The sequence below is a fragment of the Tachysurus vachellii genome, chromosome 17 (assembly GCF_030014155.1).
Source record: "Tachysurus vachellii isolate PV-2020 chromosome 17, HZAU_Pvac_v1, whole genome shotgun sequence".
NCBI classification, from domain to species: Eukaryota; Metazoa; Chordata; class Actinopteri; order Siluriformes; family Bagridae; genus Tachysurus; species Tachysurus vachellii.
In genome coordinates this window covers 11,722,266-11,748,574 of record NC_083476.1, presented here as the reverse complement: position 1 = coordinate 11,748,574, position 26,309 = coordinate 11,722,266, and the positions used below count along the sequence as shown (strand labels likewise).

General features: G+C 38.1%; 3 protein-coding genes across 4 annotated transcripts in view; all 3 read right to left on the bottom strand.

The window, feature by feature from the left end:
• mfhas1 (multifunctional ROCO family signaling regulator 1) overlaps positions 1-4,884 on the bottom strand; it is a 28,626-nt gene extending 23,742 nt beyond the window's left edge. Inside the window, exon 1 of the mRNA XM_060890787.1 lies at positions 1,638-4,884. Within this exon, the coding sequence (XP_060746770.1) occupies positions 1,638-4,491 (2,854 nt within the window). The 5' untranslated portion in view covers positions 4,492-4,884. The remainder of the gene's footprint in view (positions 1-1,637) is intronic.
• Positions 4,885-6,729: 1,845 nt separating this feature from the next.
• On the bottom strand, positions 6,730-13,843 carry eri1 (exoribonuclease 1). The gene is made up of 8 exons (XM_060891416.1): positions 13,722-13,843; positions 13,495-13,618; positions 11,661-11,812; positions 10,814-11,027; positions 10,383-10,466; positions 10,195-10,304; positions 8,332-8,446; positions 6,730-7,243 (listed from the first exon to the last, which is right to left on the bottom strand). The coding sequence occupies exons 2-8, from the start codon at positions 13,573-13,575 to the stop codon at positions 7,001-7,003; spliced, it is 999 nt and encodes a 332-aa protein (XP_060747399.1). The 5' UTR covers positions 13,576-13,618; positions 13,722-13,843; the 3' UTR covers positions 6,730-7,000.
• A 1,365-nt stretch (positions 13,844-15,208) lies between these two features.
• Positions 15,209-21,745, bottom strand: ppp1r3b (protein phosphatase 1, regulatory subunit 3B). Of its 2 annotated transcripts, none has more exons than XM_060891507.1 (2): positions 21,581-21,745; positions 15,209-17,301 (listed from the first exon to the last, which is right to left on the bottom strand). In XM_060891507.1, exon 2 carries the CDS (start codon positions 17,256-17,258, stop codon positions 16,395-16,397), a length of 864 nt encoding a protein of 287 aa, XP_060747490.1. In that variant the 5' UTR covers positions 17,259-17,301; positions 21,581-21,745; the 3' UTR covers positions 15,209-16,394. The 2 variants fall into 2 exon arrangements, with proteins under 2 accessions (XP_060747490.1, XP_060747489.1); XM_060891506.1 differs by having other exon boundaries at positions 15,209-17,277; positions 21,581-21,743.
• Positions 21,746-26,309: the final 4,564 nt, after the last annotated feature.

Here is a 26,309-nt window from a genome sequence, read left to right as displayed (position 1 = left end):
CAAACCCCAGCTCAGCATTTAGTAAACCTCAGGGATGATGTGTTAAAGAACAAGCCGAGCAGCTCCAGAGTGACACAACAGGAAGTTCTTAAATCCTGATGATGCCAGTAGTCCAACAGAGCTTCTGTTAGACAATCTTTGACATGGCATGAGCGTAATTAAAGGTCTAGCGACTTCACATATGTCTAGACATTACCCACCCTGAATTAGAGACTTAAATACGAGACCTAGAAGGTAGGTGGGAATTGCAAAAAAGGTGAAAACTTTAAGTAAACTAACTTCAGTCCTTTTCATATCATCAGCAACTTAACATACACCACTCAGAAACAGTTTATTCTCAAGATTGCAATTTACAGTGATGTGGGCGGAGCTGCCTGTATGCAAATGAGAAGGTAATTAATACTAAACATTAAAAGATCGTAAACAGTTTTTTCGCTTTAATGGCTTTAGTGTTCACTGAAACTCACATGGCTTCCACAAGTGTGTGCAAGTCTTATGATCCATTTGAGATCAAATCCATGCTTCTATAGACCTTTTGTACAAAGCATGGTCATTGCTTATGTTTTAAGTAACCTAGAAAACCTGAAGAATATAGCATATTCAATATTCAAGATTTTAGAGATTTCTTTTTTTAAATATTTCAAAATTCTAATGCAAAATTCTAAAGTTTAATGACTTGGAAATGAAAAAGAAATCACTGATTTCCAATTTGTTCTCAGACTCCGCTGTATATTTAAAAGGAACATAGTGTTTATGTGGGTTTATTCGTCACGACGTGGTGGTGGATGATGAAAAGGAGAAACATAAGAACAGACACAAAAACAACAACATTTTCAGCAGCCACAAAACCACAACAAAGTGGTTTAACTCACAAAGCGTGTAAACTCAACTTGAATTTTCACTAACTTTTCTGCTTGGGTTTAAGAAACGAATAGCTTTCCCCTCTGAGCAGAGTCTCTGGTGTATTACACCACATTAAGTCTCTGTTCATTTAGAACTGATCTTTAGCCTGTAGCCTTTTAAGGTATTACGGTTTTGTTCCACAAGATCGAGTGGTGTGCCAGATAGAGCATTCTGAAAAATACAGCAGAGTGTAAAATTATTGGAACAGCTATAACCACAGACATGAACTAATCCACTACAGCAGCTTAAAGTGGTGGGGTAACTGAAGGGTAAAAGTAAGAGAAGGAAATGTGACAGCAGTGTGACTTGAAGTTTACAGATCCTCTGCATTCATGCGACATCCAATCGTCATTTACATCTAAATGTTATGTTACGGTTTCATGTACGCACACGGCAGAAAACCAAAGCCTACTAGGTTCTCCTTTTCTGCAACTCATATTTGGTTACTATGGTAATCCTCACCTCTATGTCTTCACAGAACACCGCTGGTTAATTTATGTTACTAGCTGGGGCTAGTGACCCGTTTATGCAAGGCCTTAGTTCATTAATCAGAAACTGATTATGCTCCTTCACCTCTTATACAGTAACCAAACCTAACGAATTAAGCAAACATTCCCAAATTCTGTAGTGTAGAGTTTAATTCTAATACGAATAGTGTGTCCTTTTCTAATGCCCATCCAAAGGAGTCATATTAATGACTGATGGCAAAGCAAACAATCAATAAGTTCACTCACCTGGAAAAGAATGTGGGTTGGGTGACCCTCGCTTCAGGCACTTGGAACACAGGATATGTACAGAATAATGGAGACTAGGCCATTCCAGCAGAAGAACGTTCAGCTCCTCTACCAGTGGAGTAATTGCTTGCCAAGCTGTCCAGATATTTGGTAAAGATGCATGACTAGAAATGGCAAGGGTATCCGGGTGCAGTCTGTTTCGAGAAGGCCGGTACTTCACCATCACCGGCACTTTACCCCGGTAGGCAAAGATGTAATCCTTTCCGTCGGTGCGTTGCACAACATGGCTGTTGATTTGCACGCTGAACCGTGCAAAAAGTCCAGGAGGGATGAGAAAAGGAAAAGTATACTCAATCTGCAGCTGCTCCACCGAGAAGAACTGACCAGGAACTGATGAGCCACCATTCTGCCAGGGTTCAGTGTTAGGCTCCTCACTGCTGACCAGACTGGGGAACTTGTACACCACAGGTGCCCCGTTGAGTGGTTTGCTGCGAGGTTTGTTAACACAGTAGCAAACTCCCATCTTTTCAAGCAGCTCCATGATAAGGTGCAAGTCCTGCTGCGTCTGCACAAGGGGTTTGAGGAGCTGCCGGATGACGTTGGAGGGCAGAAGGCCTTGCAGCAGAAAGCTTTCCACATGGTGCTGAATTTGTGAAGAAGTGAATTGTGAATTCTCTTCCGAGTCGCTTTCAGCATTTAATTTTTCTAGCATGGCAGTAATGTCCTTCTGAAAGAAGACGTTCAAGACAGCAATGAACCGTGGCAGATTGTGGAAGACAAATTCTTTAAGTGTCACACTGTCCTCAAAGTACAGCAGTTTGCCACTCTCATGTAGGTAGGACAGTGCACTTTGCAGACGGTCTTCCGTCAATCCTGCTTGCAGGCCCAGGCGAGCTGAGTCCCACCACGACAGCCACAGATCCTGCGGCTTGAAATGGAGCTCCTCCAGCATCTGCCATGACTTCGGCAGTACTCTGTGAAGGTTAGGAAAAATATCACGATGATCTGCAACTGACATGAGTTTCTCCTTTAATCGCTGAATATTTCGCATTTCCACGCAACTGACACAAAAGACCGGGGACAGGATCTGTAGTCGATTGTTCAGCATGTACTGCAACTGGGCTTTTTTACGTCTCAGGTTTCTGTCTGAGACTCCATAAAACAGTACATGAGGGCTTGATGCCCTGACATCATAGTCCTGTTCCAAGGCTTCGTCCACCTGCTTGGCGAGTGTCCGCAGACTCTCTGTGTCTCTTTTTTCCTGCAGAGAGATCTGTCTGTGGATATCCAAGCACTTTTCCTCCAATTCTGTCTCAGTACAGAGGTCAATGTGTGTTCCCACAACGCACACCACTGCATGGGGAACCTTGGCACTAAGCAGGTGAAGGAAATAGCCTACGCTGGAGTAAAAAGTCTTACATGTGTACAACTTCAAATTCACTACCACTATGTACAGAGCGCCTGGCGAGAGAAAAAATGGTTTAATGAGTTCGTAATTCTGCTTCCCTGATAAATCATACACAATAAATGTAAGACTGCGATGGGCATCTGCTACCCAGTTAGTCACATCGATCCCTCTGCCGCCAGTTATTGTCTTAGCATCCAACGGTTTGCTTACTATACACTGCCTGAGCTTAGTTTTCCCTGCATTTGTCTGCCCCATCAAAACAAGTTTAAGTCTTGGTTTCACAGCAGTCTGGGCATGGGCAAGCTCCTTCTGATAGGCAGCTATATACGGGATGCCCTTCATGCACACCTCATACGGAGGTTGTATGAGAGGATTGTCCTTAACTTTCCAAATGTTAACTTTGGAGAGCTTTCCAAAATTGTCTGGCAGGATGGCAATTTGGTTACCCTGTAAAACCAGCTCCTCCAGTTTCTCCAGCTCCACTATGGAGGCTGGTAGAAACGTTATTCTATTATTGTCCAACCACAAATTGGCGAGATTAGACAGCTGGCCCAGTTCGTCTGGGAGGAAAGACAACTTATTTCTGCTCAAATACAGTTCCTCCAAACTAGTAATTGTAAGAATAACCTGAGGAAAATCTTCAAAGGAGTTGGATGAAAGATTGAGCATTTTGAGCGTCTGCATCTTTCCAAACGACCACGGCAGCACTGCAAGAGAATTATTATCGAGCATCAAGCTCTCCAGGTTTTGCAGATCACAGAAAGTCTCAGGTAAAAATGAGATATGGGTGCTGCTGAGCCACACAATTTTGAGTGACTGCAGCATTGTGATATTGCCTGGCAGGCCCTCTAGTTTATTCCCTGAACAATCAAGTTCCTCCAAATCGCTGAGGGCAAGAAGCTCCGGTGGGAAATTTTGGAGTTTGTTATGGTCCACGTCGAGTGTCCTGAGCTTCTTGAGCTGCGTGAAGGACCTAGGGAAATCATGGAGCTCGTTGAAGCTCACATCAAACTCCTCCAACGCCTGCAATGTCCCGATTTGTGAAGGCAGGTACTGGATCTTGTTGTGGCTCACGCAGAGCTTTTTCAGCCCCTTCAAATGCTCAATGTCCTCCGATAAATGGCTCAAGCAGTTGTGACTAAGATCCAGCTCAGCCAAGTGACACAGCTGGAATATTGGAGATGGCACAGAGGTGAACTTGTTCCTGCGGAGGATCAGGATGCGAAGCTTGGTGAGAGTGGAGCCCAAACCCTCAGGAAGCTCTTGAAGGGAATTATTGCCCAGGTTGAGGACTTCTATCTCCTTGATGTCGTCGGGTAAGGTGATTTTCTGGTTGTTGGTGGTGCTAAGAGTGAGCTGGCGCAGGTTGGTCCTCAGTTTCCTGGAGCGTAAAGCTGCGTCTCGCCAAATCCTGGCCGTCCTCAGATTCGTCTCATTCTCAGCCATCGCGTCGCCTTCAAATCTCGTTACAAATGTCCCCCTGCAGCATGGCGGCCCTTTTGTCCGTCCTTCTCTGTCCAGCACTCCACATGTTCACAAACACAGCTGTAAGGTTTGGGGACAAAAAGCGCTCAGTCGCGCCTAAGAGCCTCGGCGGTGTTTCCCACATCCTCTTTATCTGCGCCATCAAAAATAACGTTAAACGTGTGTGACAAAACCGGACCGTGTTTCAGTCCGGACGGCTCTCCTGGCAGCGCCAGCGGCTTCTCCGGTACCGCGGCATTAACACGGATCCGAACAGAAGCAAGCCGATTAAAAATAAAAGCACTACAGCGTGTTTGCTTCCACTCCCTCCTCACGTCTCCGCCCGCAATCCGCAGGGTATGGAAACAGGGTTGCCAGATTGTCGTAATTATTTATTTATTGCGGTTCAAGGATAACGTCTCGAGAAAGCTGTTTTAACATACTAAATATAAACCATCATATGAAAAAAAAATGTTATTTGTATATGTTTCTTTTTATATTTCCACTTTAGGTTTCAACAATCTTTTATAGCAGTACGTTTAACTGTATATATTTTTTATTCCTGTATAGTCTTTGTATAACTGTAGTAGTCTTATTCCTCTACATTATTTTTGACTATGCTTTTTGTTTTTCACGTAACATTAGAAAGCATTTTGAGTTACATTCTAGTATCAATTGAATGAAAGAGTCAAAAATACCAATCTGGCAATCGCTCCTGCAAACAGTGATACAGCAACAAGCGTCACGAGCCCACCGTCCCGGAGTACAGTGACGTCATCGTTCATCATATATTATGTTATATTATATGAAATATATATTATTAGAATGACGCTATATAATTTTGGTGGTTATTATGCTGCATCGTAAAAAAGTAGAATCTAAACAGATCATATAAGCACAGGCAATAATAATATTATAAACCCCCCTTGAGTTGAAATGACACCTACATTCACCTACAGTAGATTTCCTTCACAGAGAATCTAGGCAGGGTTTGGTTTATATGCTTTAAGTCCAATTATATATGTCACAAAGAAGGTTTACTAGAATCTGGATGATGTTGAGTTGTAATCAACAACCCAGAGACCAAGATTATAGATCATTATAGTATACAGGTGCTGAGATGATGATGATGAGATGGAGATGATACGATGATGAGATGATGAGAAGATGAGATGGATGTGATGAGATAAGATGATGAGATGGAGACGATGAGATGAAGAGATGATGAGAAGATGATGCTCAGTGTGGACAGATCTGGGATGAACACAGGAACCTAGAAGCAGCAACAACAGCAGCAATACACCATTTCAGTGTATCTTACTCCATCTACTGGCCAAGAGTGGAGATAAATGAAAAACTACAGATTTGAATGAACAGAATGAGTCTCACGTCGCAGTGAATGCTTCCTGGTGTAAATGGTGTTTTCTAATAAATAAATGTATATTCAGCATGTGATTCACTTTTTTTTCCTGAATCATAAATCTCTTCCCAGGTGGAATATCCTTGCATCCCAAACTACAATGTACTACAATGTATAATCCTTTTCCTCTTTTTAGTTGCTTTACTTTTATTTTAAATATTTTTTTTACTCATTTTACTAAATCATTGTGATTATTGTTTTATGATTATTTTACTTTCTTTTATGTAAAACACTTTGAATTACCATTGTGTATGAAATGTTCTATACAAATAAACTTGCCTTGCCTTGCTTACAAGAAGAAGAAAGCTTGAATGCTGCAAAGGTTTTTTTTGTTCGACACCAAACCAACATGTCTAATGTAGCTAACGTAAAGAAACTAGTTCAACATACATTTGCTTTGACAGATATTTAGCTTAATAACCCCGTTTTAAGTTTACAATTCACTGTTAAAAAAAAGTGAAATTTATTTTCATGCCAATATTGTAACCACTAATATACAGCTGCACCATTAAACTTTCGGTTTATACTGTATCAGCATGTCATAAGAGTCAGAAACCACATCAGCAAGTCTGTTCGAGATGCTGAGCGACTTCATAAAGCATCAGCATGTTATCCAGTCACTGACATACACAATGCTAACCTGGAGGCTATAAGCTTCAGTGACGATAACCGAATAGCATCAGTACACCATTTAAATGACAAAATTCAGAAACAAATAAATAATTAGGGTAGAAAAATGTACTTTTTTCAAAATCATTAAGAATCTGAGGACAACCTACAAGAAGCATTCAAAAGCGAGATGAACTGGAATGGCACTTTATTGTTATGAAAAAAAACTGAACATTATAAAACCAAATAATTCAGAATGTTTGCTGCTAAAAAGTCAAGACTGATAATCACAGAATTAATACTTTTTTGTGAAACATGATTGGGGCAAATTAAGCATAGTACAGCCACAGATCAATGATTTGCTCTGGCCATTATTATTAGTTACAAATTAGCTGTATAAAAAAAGCACACTGCTCTATCAAATGAAATTAATTAGAAAAAGGAAGCAAATATGCCGTGGAATTAGTTTTTGCTTTTGGGGAACTGAGGAGGCGGCGCTCCTTCCAACACCGTTGTATTGGACACATTCTGCAGCTCGCCATCATGCATACGCTCGTTCACCCGCAGCCGACAGCCGTCCTTCAGCATGCGGATGGCAACACGAGCGATGTTGTGCGAGTCATCGAGGCCGCAGTGAGGTCGGCCTTCGTACTGCATGCCGAGATTCTCCAACATGCAGTTCAGCCTTGTCTGGTTTCGAGGCACCTAAGAAGCCCAATATGAGACACTCACTGTAAGATTAACTGTGTAACACCAGCAACATATTTTGACAGCTCAATTCAATTAAGTCATTTAATGAGGATGATTCAGAAATAAAAATGCTTTATCCCAAATTACAATATTCAAAGTCCGCTATATTCGGAATACCTTGTATAAATACACATTCATCAGCCAATCACGTGGAAGCAGCACAATACAATCTTAAGAAGAGCTTAAGTTAATGTTTATCCATTACCATTACCATTAGAATAAAGAAGTGTTATCTCTGTGACTTTCATTGTGGCGGATTGCCTGGGGTTTTCACACACAGCAGTCTTTAGAGTTAAAACAGAAATGATTTTGTGGTGAGCAATTAGAAGTTTCACAACACATCAAACCCTGAGGTGGAAGAGCTACAACAGTGGGTTCCATTCCTGTTAGCCAAAACAAAAATCTGAAGCTATCAGTGTTACAGACTCACCCAAACTGGACAGTCTGGAGATTCCTGTTGTTGGATTACAGGAGTGGAATTTGTTGTGGTCTTCTTTCACCTCAAGGTTTGATTTGCTGTGTGTGCTGAGATGCTTTATTACTCACAGTGTTTGTAAAGATAGATTACATAAGTTACTAAAGACTTTCTGTCAGCTCTTCTGGTCTCGGTCATAAAGATGGTGCTCTATCTGCAGATCCTCTGCTCACAGGATGTTTTTGTGTAAATCATTTTACAGAGACTGTCGTGTGTGAAAATCCCAGGAGATCAGCAGTTTCTGAAAAACTCAAACCAGCCCATCTGGCACCAACAACCATGCCAAGGTTAAAATCAGAGAGATCACATTTTACCTAATTCTGATGTTTGATGTGACACTAACTGAAGCTCTTTACCTGTAGCTGCATGATTTCATGCATTGTGCTGCTGCCACATGACTGAATGATTAGATAACTGCATGACTGCGCAGGTGTTCCTGATAAAGTGAACGGTGAGTATATTAGGTAACTAATAGATTACTATGGTAACTATATGGTAACGGTAACTAAAGATTTGGTTGTTTACTCATGGTGTGTAATTCAAGTGAAATACAAATACCAGTTAGTACCTTATAATAGTTTCCATAAGACTTTCTGATGTTAATCCAATTTCTAGCAAACTGAGGATATCGCAGCCGACTCTGGCGGCATTGCGTGTAAAGGAATTTACTCATATCCCAAGACCTGTGGAAGAAAACAAATTAAATAAGCTTGCAAATATGAAACTAATTTTCATGCAGGAATGCAATAATAGTCACAATCTGTAGCACGAGTGACGGTTATGGATTTCTCAGGGCCTAAACCTTCTGCCTGTATCGTACACACAACCTCAGATAAGAGACATGAATTTGTCTTCTTCACACCGAATATATGAAGTAATAGCAAGTTATTTCTGTAATTGTAAATTCACACAGATAAAGTCTATGACATTAAGAGACAAATAATATCCAGTGACACATAGCTAATATAAATAGTTTATTTAGGAGTGAAATAATGTCTAAATTATAAATAATGGTTATAGATGTTCCCCCTCTGATTGAATTCTCTAGCGTAACGTTAGTTTTTTCTTCTGTTCCACCTCTGTTTTTTATTTTATTTTTTATTTATTGTTGGTCTCTGATTCAGGGCCTTATTGTTATTTGTAATAAAGCAGCAAATAACAAATCACATGCATTTTAGGTCACATGCATTTTAGTGAATTCCAACTCAGTCACAACTAAAACATACAGTACAGAGCACTAAACAGGGTAAAGAAAACTTCATTATACTGTCTATGTCATAGGTCACTAACAGGCGGACCGTGGTCCGGGTCCGGACCCAGAAGCTGTCCAATACGGACCCGGGCCTACAGCCAAAACAAAAGGTCATGATATAAAACTTGACGAAGCGCTTGACCAATTGCATGCGAGTTAAACCAACCCACGTGATACCACTTAGCCGATCAAATCTGTGCATTACTGCTACTCAACAGTGCAAGACAGAGAGTGAATTAGAGTAAAGTTACACATGAAAGAAAGATAGCAATACATGTAGAAAACAAGGGAGAGAAACAGACGAGTGAGACGGACTGAATTTGAGACAAAACAAAGGTTTTGAACAAACATATCCACTCAAATCTGAAGACAGCGTCCCTGAGACAGCTTTCCCAGGTCTGAGGAAAGTAGCCCTATACATCCTGACCATGTTTGGCTCTACATACAGTATAACTGCGAGGCAGTTTTCTCTACAATGAACATAATCAAATCTAAATATGGCTCCAGGGTCACTAATGAGCACCTCCACATGTGTATGAGAGCGGCCCTGACTCCATTCAAGCCCAGGTTTAAAATCCTGCCAAACTAGAGCTCAGTTAGATCACTGAGATATAAAGGGGAAAGTTAAGCACTTTATTTAAACATACACAATTTTCACATTTTATTTATTTTCTCTTATTTTGAAATGTAGCCCTACTTTTATTTATTTAATGAGAGAACGTTATACATATCTACAATCATACATATGTTCAGTTCTATGTTACGTGACAATAAATATTGTCAAAAGGTTTGAATTGTACTGAATTTATTTTATTTGACAGTCAGGTATTGATTGCTTGCAGATGTTGATACAACTACTAGGTTAGACATTATGACCTTTGCTTCAAGAAATTTTCTCTTACTGGACCTCTTTAAATTTTAGTTGAATACCTCTGGTCTATGTGGTGCACTTACAGTATATGCGTAGACGGTAGTAGTAGAGAAACGAATACGTAATACATAAATAAATGCTTCATGATTTGAAAAGCACTAAACATTAGCTTCGTTTTAAAGAAAATTAAACATATCGTATTATCAGGATGTGGGAAGCACCAGCATTGTGCACTATTAGTGATCAATGAAATGAATGTGAAATGAATTCTAGTAACCAACACATCTAGTGTGAGATTGTGTCTTTACCCATCTGTCAGCAGGGTGTATTTGTACTTGGTTCCCAGTTCTTTCTCCTGCAGCCAGGCCACCACTCTGTGTAAAACCTGAGGGAAGGGATCTGCCTCGTCCACCATTTTCTGGAACCGAAATACAAACGAATAAGGAGTTTAGTGCCATGTTGTGCAGAGAAAGTGTTCGATTTCCCATCCTCGTACCTGTGTTATTCCTGTAAGCTCCACACAGAAATCTGAGAGCTGCGGGTTCAACTTGGGCTTCACGTATTCCTGAAACGACCCGACCTGCAATAACGCAGAAAATAGAAAGATCTTTTATTAGCGTTTCCCAACTAATTAAAATCCTGAATAAACAGAAGGATACCAAGAAAAGTCCTTCGAGACACAAATATATTTCCCCACAGAAGATGTAGATTATTGATCCCTATTTATTAAAAAAAAGAATAATAAATTAAGGGTATTCATAAACATCATTTTAAATGCATCAGTTTCAATAACAATGTTTAACTTGACTTAATGACTCCACCCCTTGTCCTATAGGATTATTGTGTGTTTTGCTCGTACAGTTTTTACCCCATAAATTCCATTTCAGCAGCTCACAAGACTTTGAGCATCTTCCTTCACCAACTCACAATCTCCAAAGTGTGTGTGTCGATAAGGACCATTGGGAACTCGATGATTTCGTGGACAAAGTTACGTGGGTTACTCTCTTCACACGTAGCCTCAAAGTCCACCACGCAGATATAGTCGTAATACGAGTCGTCGGAGGCTACAGATGCAGACTGCTTCAGCTTCTGCTTCTTATAGTAGTTCTTCAGACGCTTCTTCAGGACGTCTTTCACACCTCTAACAAAACCACACACAAATACACACACTCACATCTAATGGGATGTTTTCACTTCAAGGAATAAAAGATTCTGTGTTATAAGAAAATAATTAAAGTCAATGTGGGCTAATGGAATGGAGTTCATGTAAATGCTTTCCCTAAAACATCCTGAAGTGTTTTATTCCACTTATACCACAGCAATTTGCAAATGTTTTTATTTATTTGAATCAACAACACTTTTTAGCCATTTATAGACACATTTATCATTGTGGACCAGCCACAAAAACAAGATGCGTCACATCTTATCATGTATGATATAGTGGCTATAAACATTCATTCCATCACCAGTCTCTCTTTTTTCTCTCTCCTGAAGTTAATAAGAGAAAAAAAATGTTATGCATTTTTTATCTGTTTATCTGTGGCCATACAAGTCTCTGTGAATGGCATTTTACTATAGGAGTGATAACATATTGGACCAAGTCTATTAATATAAACCTATGATGTGTAAGTGCACTGCTAATGAACTAATCTGCTGACTAATCCAGAATTCAGAATTCAACAGCGCTGTGGTGTACAACTGAACATAAACCTACAAATGTACTTTCTAACATAGAAACCAAGAAAAGACTTTACAGGGTTTACTGTGATCTTACCTGGTGTCCAGCTTGAGCTCAGTACATTTAGCACGTAGTTCATCTCTGTTCATGCGGTTAATAGCACCATTAGCCAGAGAGATCTCTTTATACACCGGATCACTGAAATCTGCACGTTCGGTTTCTTCACAGGAACCGTTTTTCTGTTCAGACTAAACACAAGCAAAAGCAGGATTGCGGCCAGCTATGTAAGAAGTCTTCAAAGAGCAAAAAAAACAAATATATTAAAATAGAACAGTCAGCAGTTTTGACCTCAGTGTACTGAAATTCGAGGGGAAATTCCTACTCAATTTCTAATAACAGCTGACTGATAACATATAAAAGTGCACCACATGGAGATTCGATTTCAGTCATAGAAGCCGAATGTGTCTTAAGTTCCACTCTCACATCTTATCCCGACTCCTACAACCTCGTTTAATGTGTGTACAGTTTGAAAGAAACCTAGCATGAATGCACCGTTTGTGAAAGATTACATTTATGATATAAGATGCTATAAGCTGACTCTTATTTGAACTTTAAGTGTCGACTCGCGATTCTTTAAGAGTCTGTTTTTTTTCGTCATCTTAGGCCGTGACGTTACCGTAGTATATTTCACGTACCTCCATGGAAACATATTTTAAACAACTGATGTTGACAAATAACTTAAAGTGATTTAGAAGAAGAAATGAACCATTCGTTTGTGTGCCAAAAAAGTCGACCATCAATCAGCCATAACATTAAATCCAGTGACAGTTGAAGTGAATAACATTGATTATGTCATTACAGGGGCACATGTCACAGGATGGGATATTTGTGGTATCAAGTGAACAAAGTGCAACAGAAATGGGCAAGCGTATCTGAGTGACTTTCCACAATCAGACTCCTTAATGACTGAACTGAGCCCAACACACACACATTAACTGTATGGACTGCACAGACCTACACCAAATACACACATTTCCAATATGAATCCATCAAACTGTTTACATGCTGTTTTACACACTGTTTTTTGCTCTTTGCACATGCTGTCTCACATCTCAGTCAACTGCTGTTTTGCACAATACTTTACAATACCTCATGTAACTGCTGCTATAATACTGTGTTCATTCCAGTATTTCTGCACACGCAATGTTGATTAAACATACAGTATTTACACACCGGTCAGTGCTGTTTTTGTGTATTGTCTTTTGTGTAATGTACTGTATCTTTTGTTTGCACTGTCTTTCGTCCTGCACTGTCTTTCAGTCTTTTGTCCTGCCCTGTCTTTCTGTCTTTTGTCCTGCCCTGTCTTGTTTATCTTGTCCTGCACTGTCTTGTTTATCTTGTCCTGCCCTGTCTCTCTGTCTTGTCCTGCACTGTCTTTCTGTCTTGTCCTGCACTGTCTTTCTGTCTTGTCCTGCACTGTCTTTCTGTCTTGTCCTGCACTGTCTTTCTGTCTTGTCCTGCACTGTCTTGTTTATCTTGTCCTGCCCTGTCTTTCTGTCTTGTCCTGCACTGTCTTTCTGTCTTGTTTGTCTTGTCCCGCACTGTTTGCACTAGTTTACACAGATGCACTTTATGTATCTAGGACTAAATTACTAAGTCCTTATAGCCCTGTCTATGTTTTATGTAACACCATGATCCTGCAGAAACGTTGTCTCATGTCACCGTGTACTACAACAGCTATATATGGCTGTAATGACAATAAAAGCTTCTTGACTCTTGACAGGGGATTAATTTCCAGCCCCACGCAAGACTCTCAGACACAAAGTATAACAACAGACTCACAGTATAACATACAGGTTATTACTGAACCTGTAACATCTACAGACAGATTGGTGTGAACTCTTAAAGAATAGCTTTAACAAACACTTACTTTAGCTTGGTCGCTGTCGCCCTGCTCAGTCACACACACCAGCATTTCAGACTGAAGGACTTTTGTACACTTTTCCTCCATGACTGCTTCAGCGCCCGGACATGACTCTGTTTCGCGCCTTTTCCTGACAATACACAAGATATTACAACCTCCATATAACCAGTTATAACGTAATACAAATGTAATTCACCACTAAAATGTCCTTGTGACTGTAACTGTAACTGTACCTGAATACAAAGCGAAGAGAAACAAACGCCAAATATTCTGACAGATCCCTCACGAGAGAGAAGAGACATTGATAACCGGAACTAATGTTTTTTCAAACTAAAAGCTCTAAACAATTTTCGACAAAACACAAAGGGTTATAATAATAATAATATATAAAAATATAATTAATAATAATAATAATAATAATAATAATAATACTGTTTGTTATTAGTTGTAGAAATACAGAGGATGAACAGAATTTGTTGTTTAATGTTTTAAATGTACGCAGTGAATGCAAATGTTCACAACCTGTTTTTATTTTTTCATTCATTTTCTACCGCTTATCTGAACTACCTCGGGTCACGGGGAGCCTGTGCCTATCTCAGGCATCATTGGGCAACAAGGCAGGATACACCCTGGACGGAGTGCCAACCCATCGCAGGGCACACACACACACACACACACACTCTCTCTCACTCACGCAATCACACACTACGGACAATTTTCCAGAGATGTCAATCAACCTACCATGCATGTCTTTGGCCCGGGGAGGAAACCGGAGTACCTGGAGGAAACCCCCGAGGCACGGGGAGAACATGCAAACTCCACACACACAAGGCGGAGGCGGGAATCGAACCCCCAACCCTGGAGGTGTGAGGCGAACGTGCTAACCACTAAGCCATCGTGCCCCCCTGTTTTTATTTTATATTTCTAAATAAAATAAAGTAAAAAAAAAAAAAAAAAAGATCTTGGTCTAATTTAATATCAGATATTGTATTTAATATTAACATATTTAAAAGTTTAGTCTATGCTTTTTAGCATTGAGTAGCAACCGCAATTAATGACAGGTGCATTCAACTTCATCTGTAAATAACTGTACACTTTTCCTCACAGCTCAACTTTATTCAATCTGCCAACACGTTTGCAACGGTTTTAAATCGGAGTCTAATGAAAATCTGTGCCACTATTTTGTGCAAATGTCATCAGAACAAATATCCTGTTCCAGCTCGGAAAAGGAAATCATTATTATGAAAGTTCAAATGGCTCCATAAAATCTCATCATGCAGAATATTACCAACTTTATTCTCTGCAGATTTACTGTTTTTACATTTGAAATTAAAGTGATTTTATCATGAGTGATAGTTTTGTATTTGGGTATGGTTTCTTTTTTATTTTATTATTTCATTAAAATCTGGACATGCGACGTATTTGTCTTGACAAATCTGCGGTCTTCAAATGATGTCTAAAGACCCAACTCTCCCTGCAATACTTAAATTAACACCTTAAAGCAATTAATGAACTATATTACATCCCCAACAGTTTTTCTAGTCTTGATATTCTCAGTCCATGACCTATTGAACCAGTAACTGGATGTTTTCATTGATAAAGTTTTTAGAGCACTGGATAAAAAAGTCTGCTTAATGCCAAAAAATGAAAACCACTATTAGTGATCATGTTTGTCTGAAAGTGTTCCTGTAAAGATCCAATAAAACAACTCCTTGACCACTTTAGAAATACAATTCTTTATTCCTCAGTGAATGAATGAATGAATGAATTAAAACACTTTAAAAAAAAAAGCATTAACAGAACATCCCAAAACATTTACATGACATTTTCCCAATGTGTCGTGTGCAAAATATATCTAAAATTCACCCAAAAAAGGGACAAAACACAAAACCTGATAAAATGTTAACACTGTGATGATATAAAACACTGCTTCTGGAGGCCTAGACAAAGTGAACAATTTCCTTGAAAGGGATGATGCTACAGGTTAATGCTTAAAATCATATTTTGCACATAAAAGATGACTGGCATTGTTTTGAACTGAATAACGAATTACACCAAACAGACCCAAGTTGCCAATTCCATATCCTTATATATACACACACACACCATAATACACTGTATAAGAACTCATTAACATCTGTATTCCTGCTTTGTTAAGAAGGTAATTACACAAACAAACAAAAAACATAATAATGTTATAAAATACATAATGTATTTCTAGCTTCACATTCTGACGGTTCTGAGCTTTGGCTGAATATAAATGCTGGAGCTTACAGCTCAGGATTTACAAACGTGTCAGTGATGAAAAAATATAACCCGTGAATTCCTTTAATGATTTTTCTATTAGACTGTGTGTGCTTTTCTGTACAGAGCAGTGCACACATCTCCCTACACATTCCTGTATAAACATATGACTGAACAGTCTGTAGTGTTGCTCATGCGCTCGTCAAAGTCAGCAGCAAACTAAATTCCGTTTCACAAAATCTCAGACACTCCGTATTTGCATGACGCATGCGGTTCAAACGTAGACGGATCGTTTATCCAGACCACTGAAAACAATAACTAGAAATTGTTGTTTTCCAGTTTAGTGTTGTGTAAACTGCAGGTCTAGGTCCTAAAAATCACTCATTTGCCTCAAGACAGATTAGAAAATACAAATAAGGTTCTAGATAACCGTGTGGCACAGAGTCAAAAACCATGAAGTAGTTTAAGGTGTCATGATGCTAAACTGGTGGTCATGTGCTTCTGTTATGTTCCAGTGCAAAAATATTACATCAAATATGTATCTTTACTGATTGACTACATATTTTGAAAAAGAAAAAAAATCTTCTATTACTGTAAAAGATTACTTTCTGGTGTAATATTTCTTAGGGATTTACGCTAGATGGAAGTCAGTCGACTCGGTCTCAGTAATACGGACCGAGGTCCTCGTACCCGGTGTAGCTCGGCCACTCTGGAAAAATGCCGTTTGAGCACCTCGGGCTGCCGAATCGGTCAAAGTATGTGTCCCAGTCACTGTAGTTCTGCTGTCTGTTACAGGCATCACTCATGCTCTTCTTCTTCAGAACAGAGCGGGTGATTTTATAGTTCTGGCCCTGGTTGCTGTCCCAGTGAGTGGTCCCATCCACCACGTAAAACACAGCAAACTCCACGCGCTCCTGAGGCTCCATCAGTGCTGGTAAATTTACCTCGAATGAGAAGGTGTCCCAATCAGAGCCTAGGTACGTGTCGTTGACGTACTGGCAGTCGACGTCAGTGTGGCTTTTCCACGTGTCAAACGTGATGCGCACCTTCACTGACTTTTCGTAGGACAGGTTTTTGACTTTGATTGTCCCCGCAATGGCCCGGTCCTTCAGCACACAATGCTCGAGACAGACCAAGTCTTGCTCTAGCCGCTGGCGAAACTGCAGGTAATCAGCGCTCGGCTGCTTGAAGTCCAGCACCAGCTTGTCGTCCTCCTCAGAGACATCAAGCGCCGTAGCAAAAAGCTGCTGGATGCTGAACGGGATGTCGATATGGTCGTCGAACTCAGAAAAAATCTTCACCACAGCAAGGGACAGGCCCTTGTGGTCGGCGAAGGAGACCTGCTTTTTGGCCTTGCCGCGTTTCTGTTCCTGAGACTCGGCCTGCTGAAGAGGAGAGTGGAAGCCGAACTGAGCTACAGTTCGCCTGTGCAGACATGGACGCAGAGGCATCTTACACTTCACAGACATCCTGCTCTGGAAGTCATCGTTCGACAGATAAAGCGGCATCACCAGTTTAACTGGCATGATGGAACTGTCCTAAACACTGTGGAACAAAAGAAATAAAGAGCTGTGAAAATAAAAACAGACTAGTTTACAAAAAAAAAAAAAAATTCTATTTATTATTAATTAATTTCATGGCTTCACATTAAAATATTATTTAGATAATTAGACTAATTTTACACTGTAAACTGCAAAAATGTTCCTTTTACAATGTGGAAATAATTTAAATTTAATATTAAAAGAGTTATTTTAATGTCACACTTTTTTTCCCCACACTGTATCACAACACAAATCGTTTTAAACCATTTTCACCTTTTATTATACACACTAAACTGCCCAAACACTGCATTACTAAAGAACAATACCTTTTCAATCTCTTTTTAACATCAATATATTTTATGTAAATTAGCTGAACAGGGAAACAGATGGTAATTATCATAATATCAAAATGACAATTTTGCATGTTAGTGATGAAAATAAAATAAATTGAAATTAAAACAAATGATTTATATCTCACTTTCTGAATGTGACAAACATTCTGTAAAAAACACCAATCTCTACATACAGTACATGCCTTAATTTTCTGCCCTAAGAATCTGGTCTGACTACATTACTGTTGATTTTGTTATAAATTTGGGACTATTGCCCAAGGTACTTTCTTCTTAAAAAAAACAACAAAAAAAACCCATGGGGTTAAATCAGTTTAAAGCATATACACTTCCAAAAAGCTGAAGTCCTGATACCAGACTTCGATCCAAATGTTAACCATTAAACTTTGGGGAAATGGTTCAGATGAGTTCAGCACGACGGCACAGTATGGTACGACTCAAACACAACACAGAAAGAAGGCTTATCACAAATCTTATCTGTAAAGGTCCAGTGGCTGCAGGTTTTTGCTCTGATCAATAACTAACCACACGTGATTCCACTTTTTAAATCAATTTTGCTTATGCAATCTTTCTTCTGCTTCTGACATTTTTTTAACAGGTGCGACGGTCGTACACAAAAGGTCTTCACGATTGCTCAACTGATTTGAATGGGAGGTGTCGTAAAGTTAGCTGCACCCACACTATTACCTATGCATGTTGTAGCTGAATTGAGCAAAAAATCCTGCCCAAAAAAAAAAAAAGCTAACAGATAAGATGACAAATCTGGCGCTGGCTTTTTATTAACCAGTTTTTTTTACTCTTGATTTTTTTCTTCTATTTCCATTTTAAACCTAATTCCAATACCAGGATCTCATTAAAATGGTAAAAACAACCTGACAACTTTGCATGAAATAAAATATACTTTTAAAATACTGAATATAAAAAAAAAAAAATACTGTATACATTAAATGTGAAATTGGCATTTGCGTCTATTACTTTAATAATAAGTATAAAATAAAATAATAATGGTAAATTAGGCACAAAGTGCAATTTGCCTGCATCCCATAGTCAGATAGCACAATGACCAGCCCATTATTTGAATCCTAGTTGTTCTCCAGAGCGCCATCTACAGGCGAGAGCTCTAACAGGAGGAACAGAAAATAAATACAATATTAAACAGCTTCAGCTTCGTCACCTAGCTAATGTTAGCTGTTCAAATGTTGCTGCTCAACTAGATGGCATGAAGACATTTTTACAGTAAAGAAATATGGCCGAATGCATCTACAAACAGTTCAGTAGCTACTCGTGTTATTTTCGTTATCACTCGGATCTGTTCGTTTCGCCATGTCGGAGCACGTGCTACTTATCTCTATCAGAGCACCGCCCACTCTAAGAATAGTTGACCAAATCAAAACTCAAGATGATGAGCAGCATCTTCTAAACCCCCCCATAACCGAGAGTCGATACGAAAAGTCCGAACAGAATTAGAAATATATATAAAGTGTAAATATAATTGAATATAATTATAAAAAATCGAATATTTTTTTAAAAATTAATTTGACACTTATTTTTTCCATTTTTTATTTTATAATTTTTGACGCTTGTTTCAAAAGAAAGAACTTAAATTACAGTTTATGTTTAAAGCAATATTGCCGTTAGATCTGTTAATATACAGATACAGTGCTTAGTTAAACTATAAATATTGAACACACTCATTAATCTGTTGTTAGCTAACCAGCTTGTTGCTAAGCTACACGCTATTGTCCACTTTTGTTGCAGTGTTGTGATTTCAGTCCAAAATGTTAGATAAATGATTGAAGTTCGCAAAAGCTGAGCAATAGTCACTCAGACCTGTAAAACTGTGATTAAAGTAGCATTTTATTAGCTTTATGTGCTTCATTAGAGCAAACAAAAGACACGTTTTCATGGAGTTGGTCATGAGGTGAGAAGCCTGTAAATGACCAATAGAATCTGACACTGGAGACTCCTTCCATCATATTAAATTAACACCTCCTTACAGGTAACTAACATCAGCAATTATACGGTTTTTATAGCGTCCATCATCTGTTACTATGGCAACGAAGAGGCGTTAATATATAAAGCTCTGATATGAAGCTGCACCATTTTCAGAAAAATGATCTATTCCTGAATTCAAAAATTGCTGTGTTATAGAATACAAACAAAGCTAGACCTCTCAAACGAGTCTGAATGTGTTAAACCCTATGGAGAGGTTACCTTCTCACTAAAGGTCAAAATCCGCCATGTCTCGTCAGGGTCGAGGGTTGTGATTAAAGACCAGGCAGAAATCCCTGAGCTATTCATACTGTTCAAACGGTCTGTTATTGAAATAATAATATCTGATTTATCCTATTAAATCATAAGCATTCATAAACCAGTTAGGATTCTTGAGACACTTAGTCTTTGAAAAGTTATCTAAAGAAAGCAGAATTGAGTTTGAGAACCAAGTCAAAGCAGGATTTGTGTCCAATACCTGCACAGTATTACAGCTTATAATGTAGGGTATTATAATAAATTAAATGTGTAGAGTTGTCTTCACAATCTCCAAAGACTGACCTCTCCTTGAACTAATAAAGTAGCAGCAAGGACTTTTGACAACACTGTGAACAGATAAATGTCTTAAAACACCTTTCTTAATGAGATTTAGGCCGCGTTCACACTGCAAGTCTTAATGCTCAATTCGGATATTTTGCTCAGATCTGATTTTTTGTTTGGCTGTTCACATTACCTTTTAAAATGTGATCTATATCAGATACCAGTGTGAACTGTTTGCTGTTTCAAACTGACCCGCATGCGCAAACGAACAATAACAATGACGTCACACGCAGCACGCCGTTGCGCTAAAAAGTTGGCGAGGTTATGGAGGAAGTATTGTATCATCTGGTGCAAGCAAACATATCATGTAATGCTATAATGGGATGTATTCAATGCAAACATTATGAGCTGGTTCACGTAACCACTTTATATAACACTCTTAACACACACGTTACCAGTCACGTTTGTGTCACGTTTTCACCGGCGCAAAAAAAAAAAAAAAGAAATAAAAGGTTTCGCCGGCGCAAAAAGAAAAAAAAAAAGTTTTCGCCGCGCATAATTGTGACGAATGTCGATGTAGATTGACGTAAAAGTCGCATCAAATCCGCCTTGGCTGTTCACACTGCGGCCACATTCAGGACCACATATGGAAGTGGCCCACATCTGATTTGAAAAAATCAGATCTGGGCCAGATTTGAGTGTTCACACTACTCCTGAAGAAGTCTGACCTGGTCACTTGACCCCAAAAAAATCGGATTTAGGCCACTTTTACCTGCAGTGTGAACGTGGCCTTTGAGTCAGTGTAAACCTTGTAATGTAATGCAATGTAATGTTAACCTTGTTTGTATGTTTGTGAGGTTTTATAAACATACACATATAAACATACAAACATAGTTAACATTAATAACAGCAGGTTTACACTGACTCTTAAATCTCACTTATTAAGAAAGAAGGTGTTTTAAGACCTGTTGTCAAAAGTCCTTGCTGCTACTTTTGAGTCCACGGTGAGGTCAGTCTTTGTGTATAAACAAAACACTATACACATATTATTTAATATAATACACTACACCATGAGCTGTAATACTGACCAAACAAAACTGGGTTAAAAACCGAATCAACAGATAAACAAATAGGTTTATTTTAAAGTTTATTTTTATTCAGGCAATATGTAATCTGAAATCAGACCAAAGAAGCTCTAATGTTTTAATCTCTATCACTGAAGCCAGTCAGCAGTTAGCTCAGTTTTAATTGTGACCAGTTTTCTAATTAAAACCCCTGAAAGTTCAGTGAGTCCTTTTTTTCCTTAGTAGATAACAAACAATTTATTTACACAGATGGTGTTCATTTATTACCTCACTGATGAATTGTTGTTTGGTGAAAAAAACAAAACTAGGTAAGAGCTTGTTTACCTCTAGACTTGCTTACCTTGTTGCTCGGAGCATTTATTATGCGGAATAAGGTGCAACCATCAAAGTAAAGTCATTTGTGTTGCTTCTTTTGGCAGCGAATTAAACAAACGCTGTTCCTCCTCCAAAGGCTTTAATAACACGGCCCTGTGCTCAGAGGAACCGGCTTTCACTCTGAAGAATGAATATCACTCTGCGTTCACGTGGACGCGCTACATGGACCAATCAGAGCGCAGCACAGCCGCATGGGAACAGGAGGGGAAGGAGGGAGGGAGTGATGGGGAGACCATGCTCCTGATCACGTGACATATACATAACCTGTTATATATTTATATATAAAGCTTTTTTATATATTTCTACGTTTATGTAAAAGTTAGCTTATAACACACCAAATATATATATATATATATATATATATATATATATATATATATATATATATATATATATATATATTATTTTATTTTATTTTTTTTAATATTTCTATTTTTATTTTAATGATTTGAAAGAAAACAATTCATGAAACAATACAGCCATTAACACAAATAAGACTAGCTATTTAAAAATAAATTAAATAACTTTAAAAGGAGGGAAGAGTATATGTCTGTGGTAGCTGAAATTCTGCGATGGTTGAGTTGCTTTACTGGAATATTTAATTTCACTGTTTCTGATCGTTCTACTGTCTATAAGCATTTTGTTTGTTTGTTTGTTTTTGTTTGTTTGTTTGTTTTGGGTTTAAATGTAAATTAGCTGTGCAGTGAATGGCTTCATCATGTGCTATTTATTAGCATTAACAACATGTAGGAAGGGAATCAGAGTTGCAGAAGCTACTTCATCTGGTCAGAATTTGGTTTGGTTTATCTTATGAAATCATTTACTTTTTACAAAAAGAATTGTAAATGAAGCAAAATTGCTGTATTTTACTTTTAAATGAGAAACGCCATTCTAAGTCACTTGTTTGAGATTTAAAAAGATAAGTAAACAAGTAAATACAGTTGCCAAGTAAACAAAATATGTTTAACTAGCATCAATGCTAGTATTTATATTGTATTTATATCAATTATTAATTTGATTTCCAGACAAGTGACCTTGTAAGTGAACATCACTATATCACTAAAAAAAGACTGAGATAACATTTTTTCTTCCCACAATCTTTAAAAAACCCAGATGATGCAGCTTCTATGTGTTACTATGTGTTAGCATGCGATGATTTAGATGCTAAGCTGACAAACATAGTACAACATTAACTCTAGTTCAGAGAGCAATATGACGTAAACAATACTTGTCCTTCATTGCCCACATTTAGATGGGATGGGGGATGGGGTTGGTGGTGTTGGTTATTGAGTACATTTTATTTTTGGCCACCCACCTTTAAATGCAAAAGTACCCATACAAAAGTGCTGCACATGTAATGCCACGGGAAGAGAGTGTTAACTACATGCTAGCGTCTCTTTTTCTAATGAATAGCTATTGTCACATTGATTGACAGTGGACAGAGAAAAGCCGTATTTCTCGCCCACAAAGCAAGACACTTATACTCTGCTGGGTTCCCTGCCCCCTGCGGCAATGGTATAGGATTTAACCCCTAATGAAAAAGACAAAGGTGACAGAGGAGAGAAGTTGAAGCAATGGAGGATGAAACCTTCAGAGCAACCAATATTTTATATCGTCAACTTTAAGCCCATATTTTATTCTTATTTTAAGAATAAAATATGTTTATTACAAAATATCAAACGTTAAAGCAAACCTTCAATTTCAGTCCACATAGAGCAACTTGCACAATAAGAAGCTGTCCATGAATAACAGGAGCAGAACATGTGGGTCACAGTCCTGTCTATTTATTTTACAAAAACAAGACAAATGTAAGCTATATGAGTTAGTTCATTAAAATACCAGGCTATTTAGCAGTGATTGGTTAAATATGTATTTAGGCTAATGCAGTATTTGAAGAGTAAAATCCTAAGAAACACAAAAACAACTCAAACTTCCTACTAGGGAATTCCTGCTCAGTTGTCTCAGCTCTGAGCTCAGCAAGTAACATGGCAGCTCACAGCCTGAACAGTAAACAAAGAAGAACTTCATATTTATAATTTATAATACTTCTAACCCAAGTATTTGCTTCAGATAAATTAATTGGCAGATAGTAATGTTCTTAAAACTTCTTTAAAGTTCTAAAGTTATTTTTAAGGTTAAAGTTTTTTTATATAAAGTTTCCCTGCTAGCTTGTTGCTAACAAAACATGAGCATGGAGACGTTCATGTTTTTCCCTCTACTGTGTAGCCCAAGCGCATGCAGGTCAGACTTGAGCTCTAAATTCCGAGGAAGTTTTTTAATTGTTGCAGAATATTATTCAAATAATTAAAGCTTTACATTAAAAAATAGGATGGCATAATACTGTAAGTAATTTTCCAGAGAAAACAAATTAATATTTTTTCACTGGAGATTCCTTATCAACAATTATAAACTTGTCTTTGTTAGATGACAGAAAGTTTTTTAATCCTTCAATTATAAATCTTAGATTTTCAGGCGTTTCCCTATACAACTCTCTGTGAATGAGCTGTTACTACAATAATCAAATTCCAATTAAATTTTATGTCGCTACACAACTGCACACAGAAAGATATTTAGTGATATGAGCGCATTAAAGGTGGGGTGCACGATGTTTGAAAGCCAATGTTGACATTTGAAATCACCAAAACAAACCCAAATGGGTGTCACCCCTGTTTTGATAACCCCGCCCCACACATACATACACAACCCAGGCAACTATTATGGCGGAACCTGCTGGGGCAGCTGGCCAAGGGGATATTTTTATCAATAAATGAACTCAGTGAGTAATACTATGGTAATACAAACGTGTTTTTGTAGTACTGTGTGTTGTACCGTGAAAGGTTTAGCTCTGTATCACGCGGAAGACGACATTCAACACCTAGAACCCGAGGCAGAGGTAACGGCAGGTATCCGCCATGTCGGTCTTTCAATCGCTTTTGTCTAATGTCAGTCATGCGCTCTGAGCACTCTCTCCGCCGCATATTGACAAGACACGTCCCTTTCTGCTCATTGGCTACATGTTTGTTTTGTTTGTCAGCCCGACTCAGTTTTCTGAAGCATTTCTCAATCATCATGCACCCAACCTTTAATATGTTAGTAAATTATTTTTAATACAGAAAAATATAGTAACACAGTTTTTTTGTTAAACAAGTTTTTAAATCAGTTTATTGTTAGTCTTCACACATGGAAGGCGAAGGCAAAAATCAAACTTTCATTCCTGTTATTTGAAAATAATGCACACCGATCTGTTCAATCACATTCAACTGTGCTGTGATACTTTGTGAAAATAGTTTAGATTAAATTCATTTATTTATTGATCACTGGATTTTTATCATATTTATACGTAAACATAATTTGTTTTTGTCACTGTTTTGTAAAAGCAATAACCTGCAAGAGCTGCAAAGTGTTACAGGGATATTATCACAGTTAGGAGGTTTTACTCTGCTTCGTGTCAGAGTAAACCCGTGTTTTGTACCCGTGATAAAACACTGCAACGCCTGCTCTCAAGTGGCTTATTGATTTATTCTAAGAGAGTAGAAGTATATTCCATCTAGAACCTTAAACAATCTAAAAGATTCCAAAAAAACTGTGTTTATCAAATGAAGCCTTGAAAGTTACAGTGTAGAACTAAGAATTAAATATTTTATTTTCCACCCAGACAAAGTTTATATCACTTTAAGTGGTCAGAAGGCATTGATTAATTTGCTATTAATGCAGCTGCATATCACAGGTTTCAATCAATCAATCAATCAAATTTTTCAATCAATCAATCAAATTTATTTGTCACATACACATACATACAGAGTAGAACATGCAGTGAAATGCTTTTTGTATCTGTCCGGTATTCAAACATAAGGAATGCAATTAGGGATAAAAAATATAACCAAACGGGGGTCGATAAATTAAAAGCGTATGGTTTTAATTATTGTCCTTAAAGTGTCCATGTGCAGTATGGTGTGTATAAGGTGAATAAAGTGGTACTGTGCTGTGCAAGAGAGGTCCAGTACTAGATCCGGATCTAGATCCAGATCCTGGGTGTTTCCTGGTTTAAACTCCGAATGGCCTGCAACAAAGAAAAGAGTCCAGTGTTGGGATGGCTGAGGTCCTTTACAATCTTCCTGGCTCTGGTCCGGCACCGCGTGCTGTAGATAACATATTGCATATTAACATAATACAGTTTATAGTAATGTTCAATTCAATTAAATTCAAATTTATTAGTAGAGGGATTTTAACAATGGACATTGGCTCAAATCAGGTTTATAGATCATTTGAAATATTACAAAAAGTACAAAAATTTAATCCAACTGAAGCTGGCACAATCTCTGGATTATACGAGATGGTATAAAAAGAGAAGCAAGTGGAGAGAAATTAGCGTAGCTGCTGTTCATAATAACCAGAAGTGGATAATAATTTCTATCTACTGGAGCACACAGTTATAGGATGTATTATGTGTATGCCTGGCTAAAGAGATATATCTTTAATCTACATTTAACCTGGGAGAGTGTGTCTGAGCCGTGAACAATGTAATGTGCTTGTTCTAATAGGTTTTCGATTTAGTACAGCTTATTCACAAGAACTTGTACGGAAGAAGATTGGTGTGATTAAGTGTAATAATAAATAGATAAAAAATATGTTATTTAACATGATGTGATAATTTGTGTAAGGTTTATTGACTATTAAGTAATGATTATTTAACA

Coding starts and splice junctions, on each gene's coding strand:
- eri1 (XM_060891416.1), bottom strand. CDS start 13,575: ATGGAGGAAAAGTGTACAAAAGTCCTTCAGTCTGAAATGCTGGTGTGT. Junction 10,305..10,382: donor AGCTTACAGGAATAACACAG/GTACGAGGATGG, acceptor TTTCGGTTCCAG/AAAATGGTGGACGAGGCAGA. Junction 8,447..10,194: donor TACACCCTGCTGACAGATGG/GTAAAGACACAA, acceptor TTTCTTCCACAG/GTCTTGGGATATGAGTAAAT.
- ppp1r3b (XM_060891507.1), bottom strand. CDS start 17,258: ATGCCAGTTAAACTGGTGATGCCGCTTTATCTGTCGAACGATGACTTC.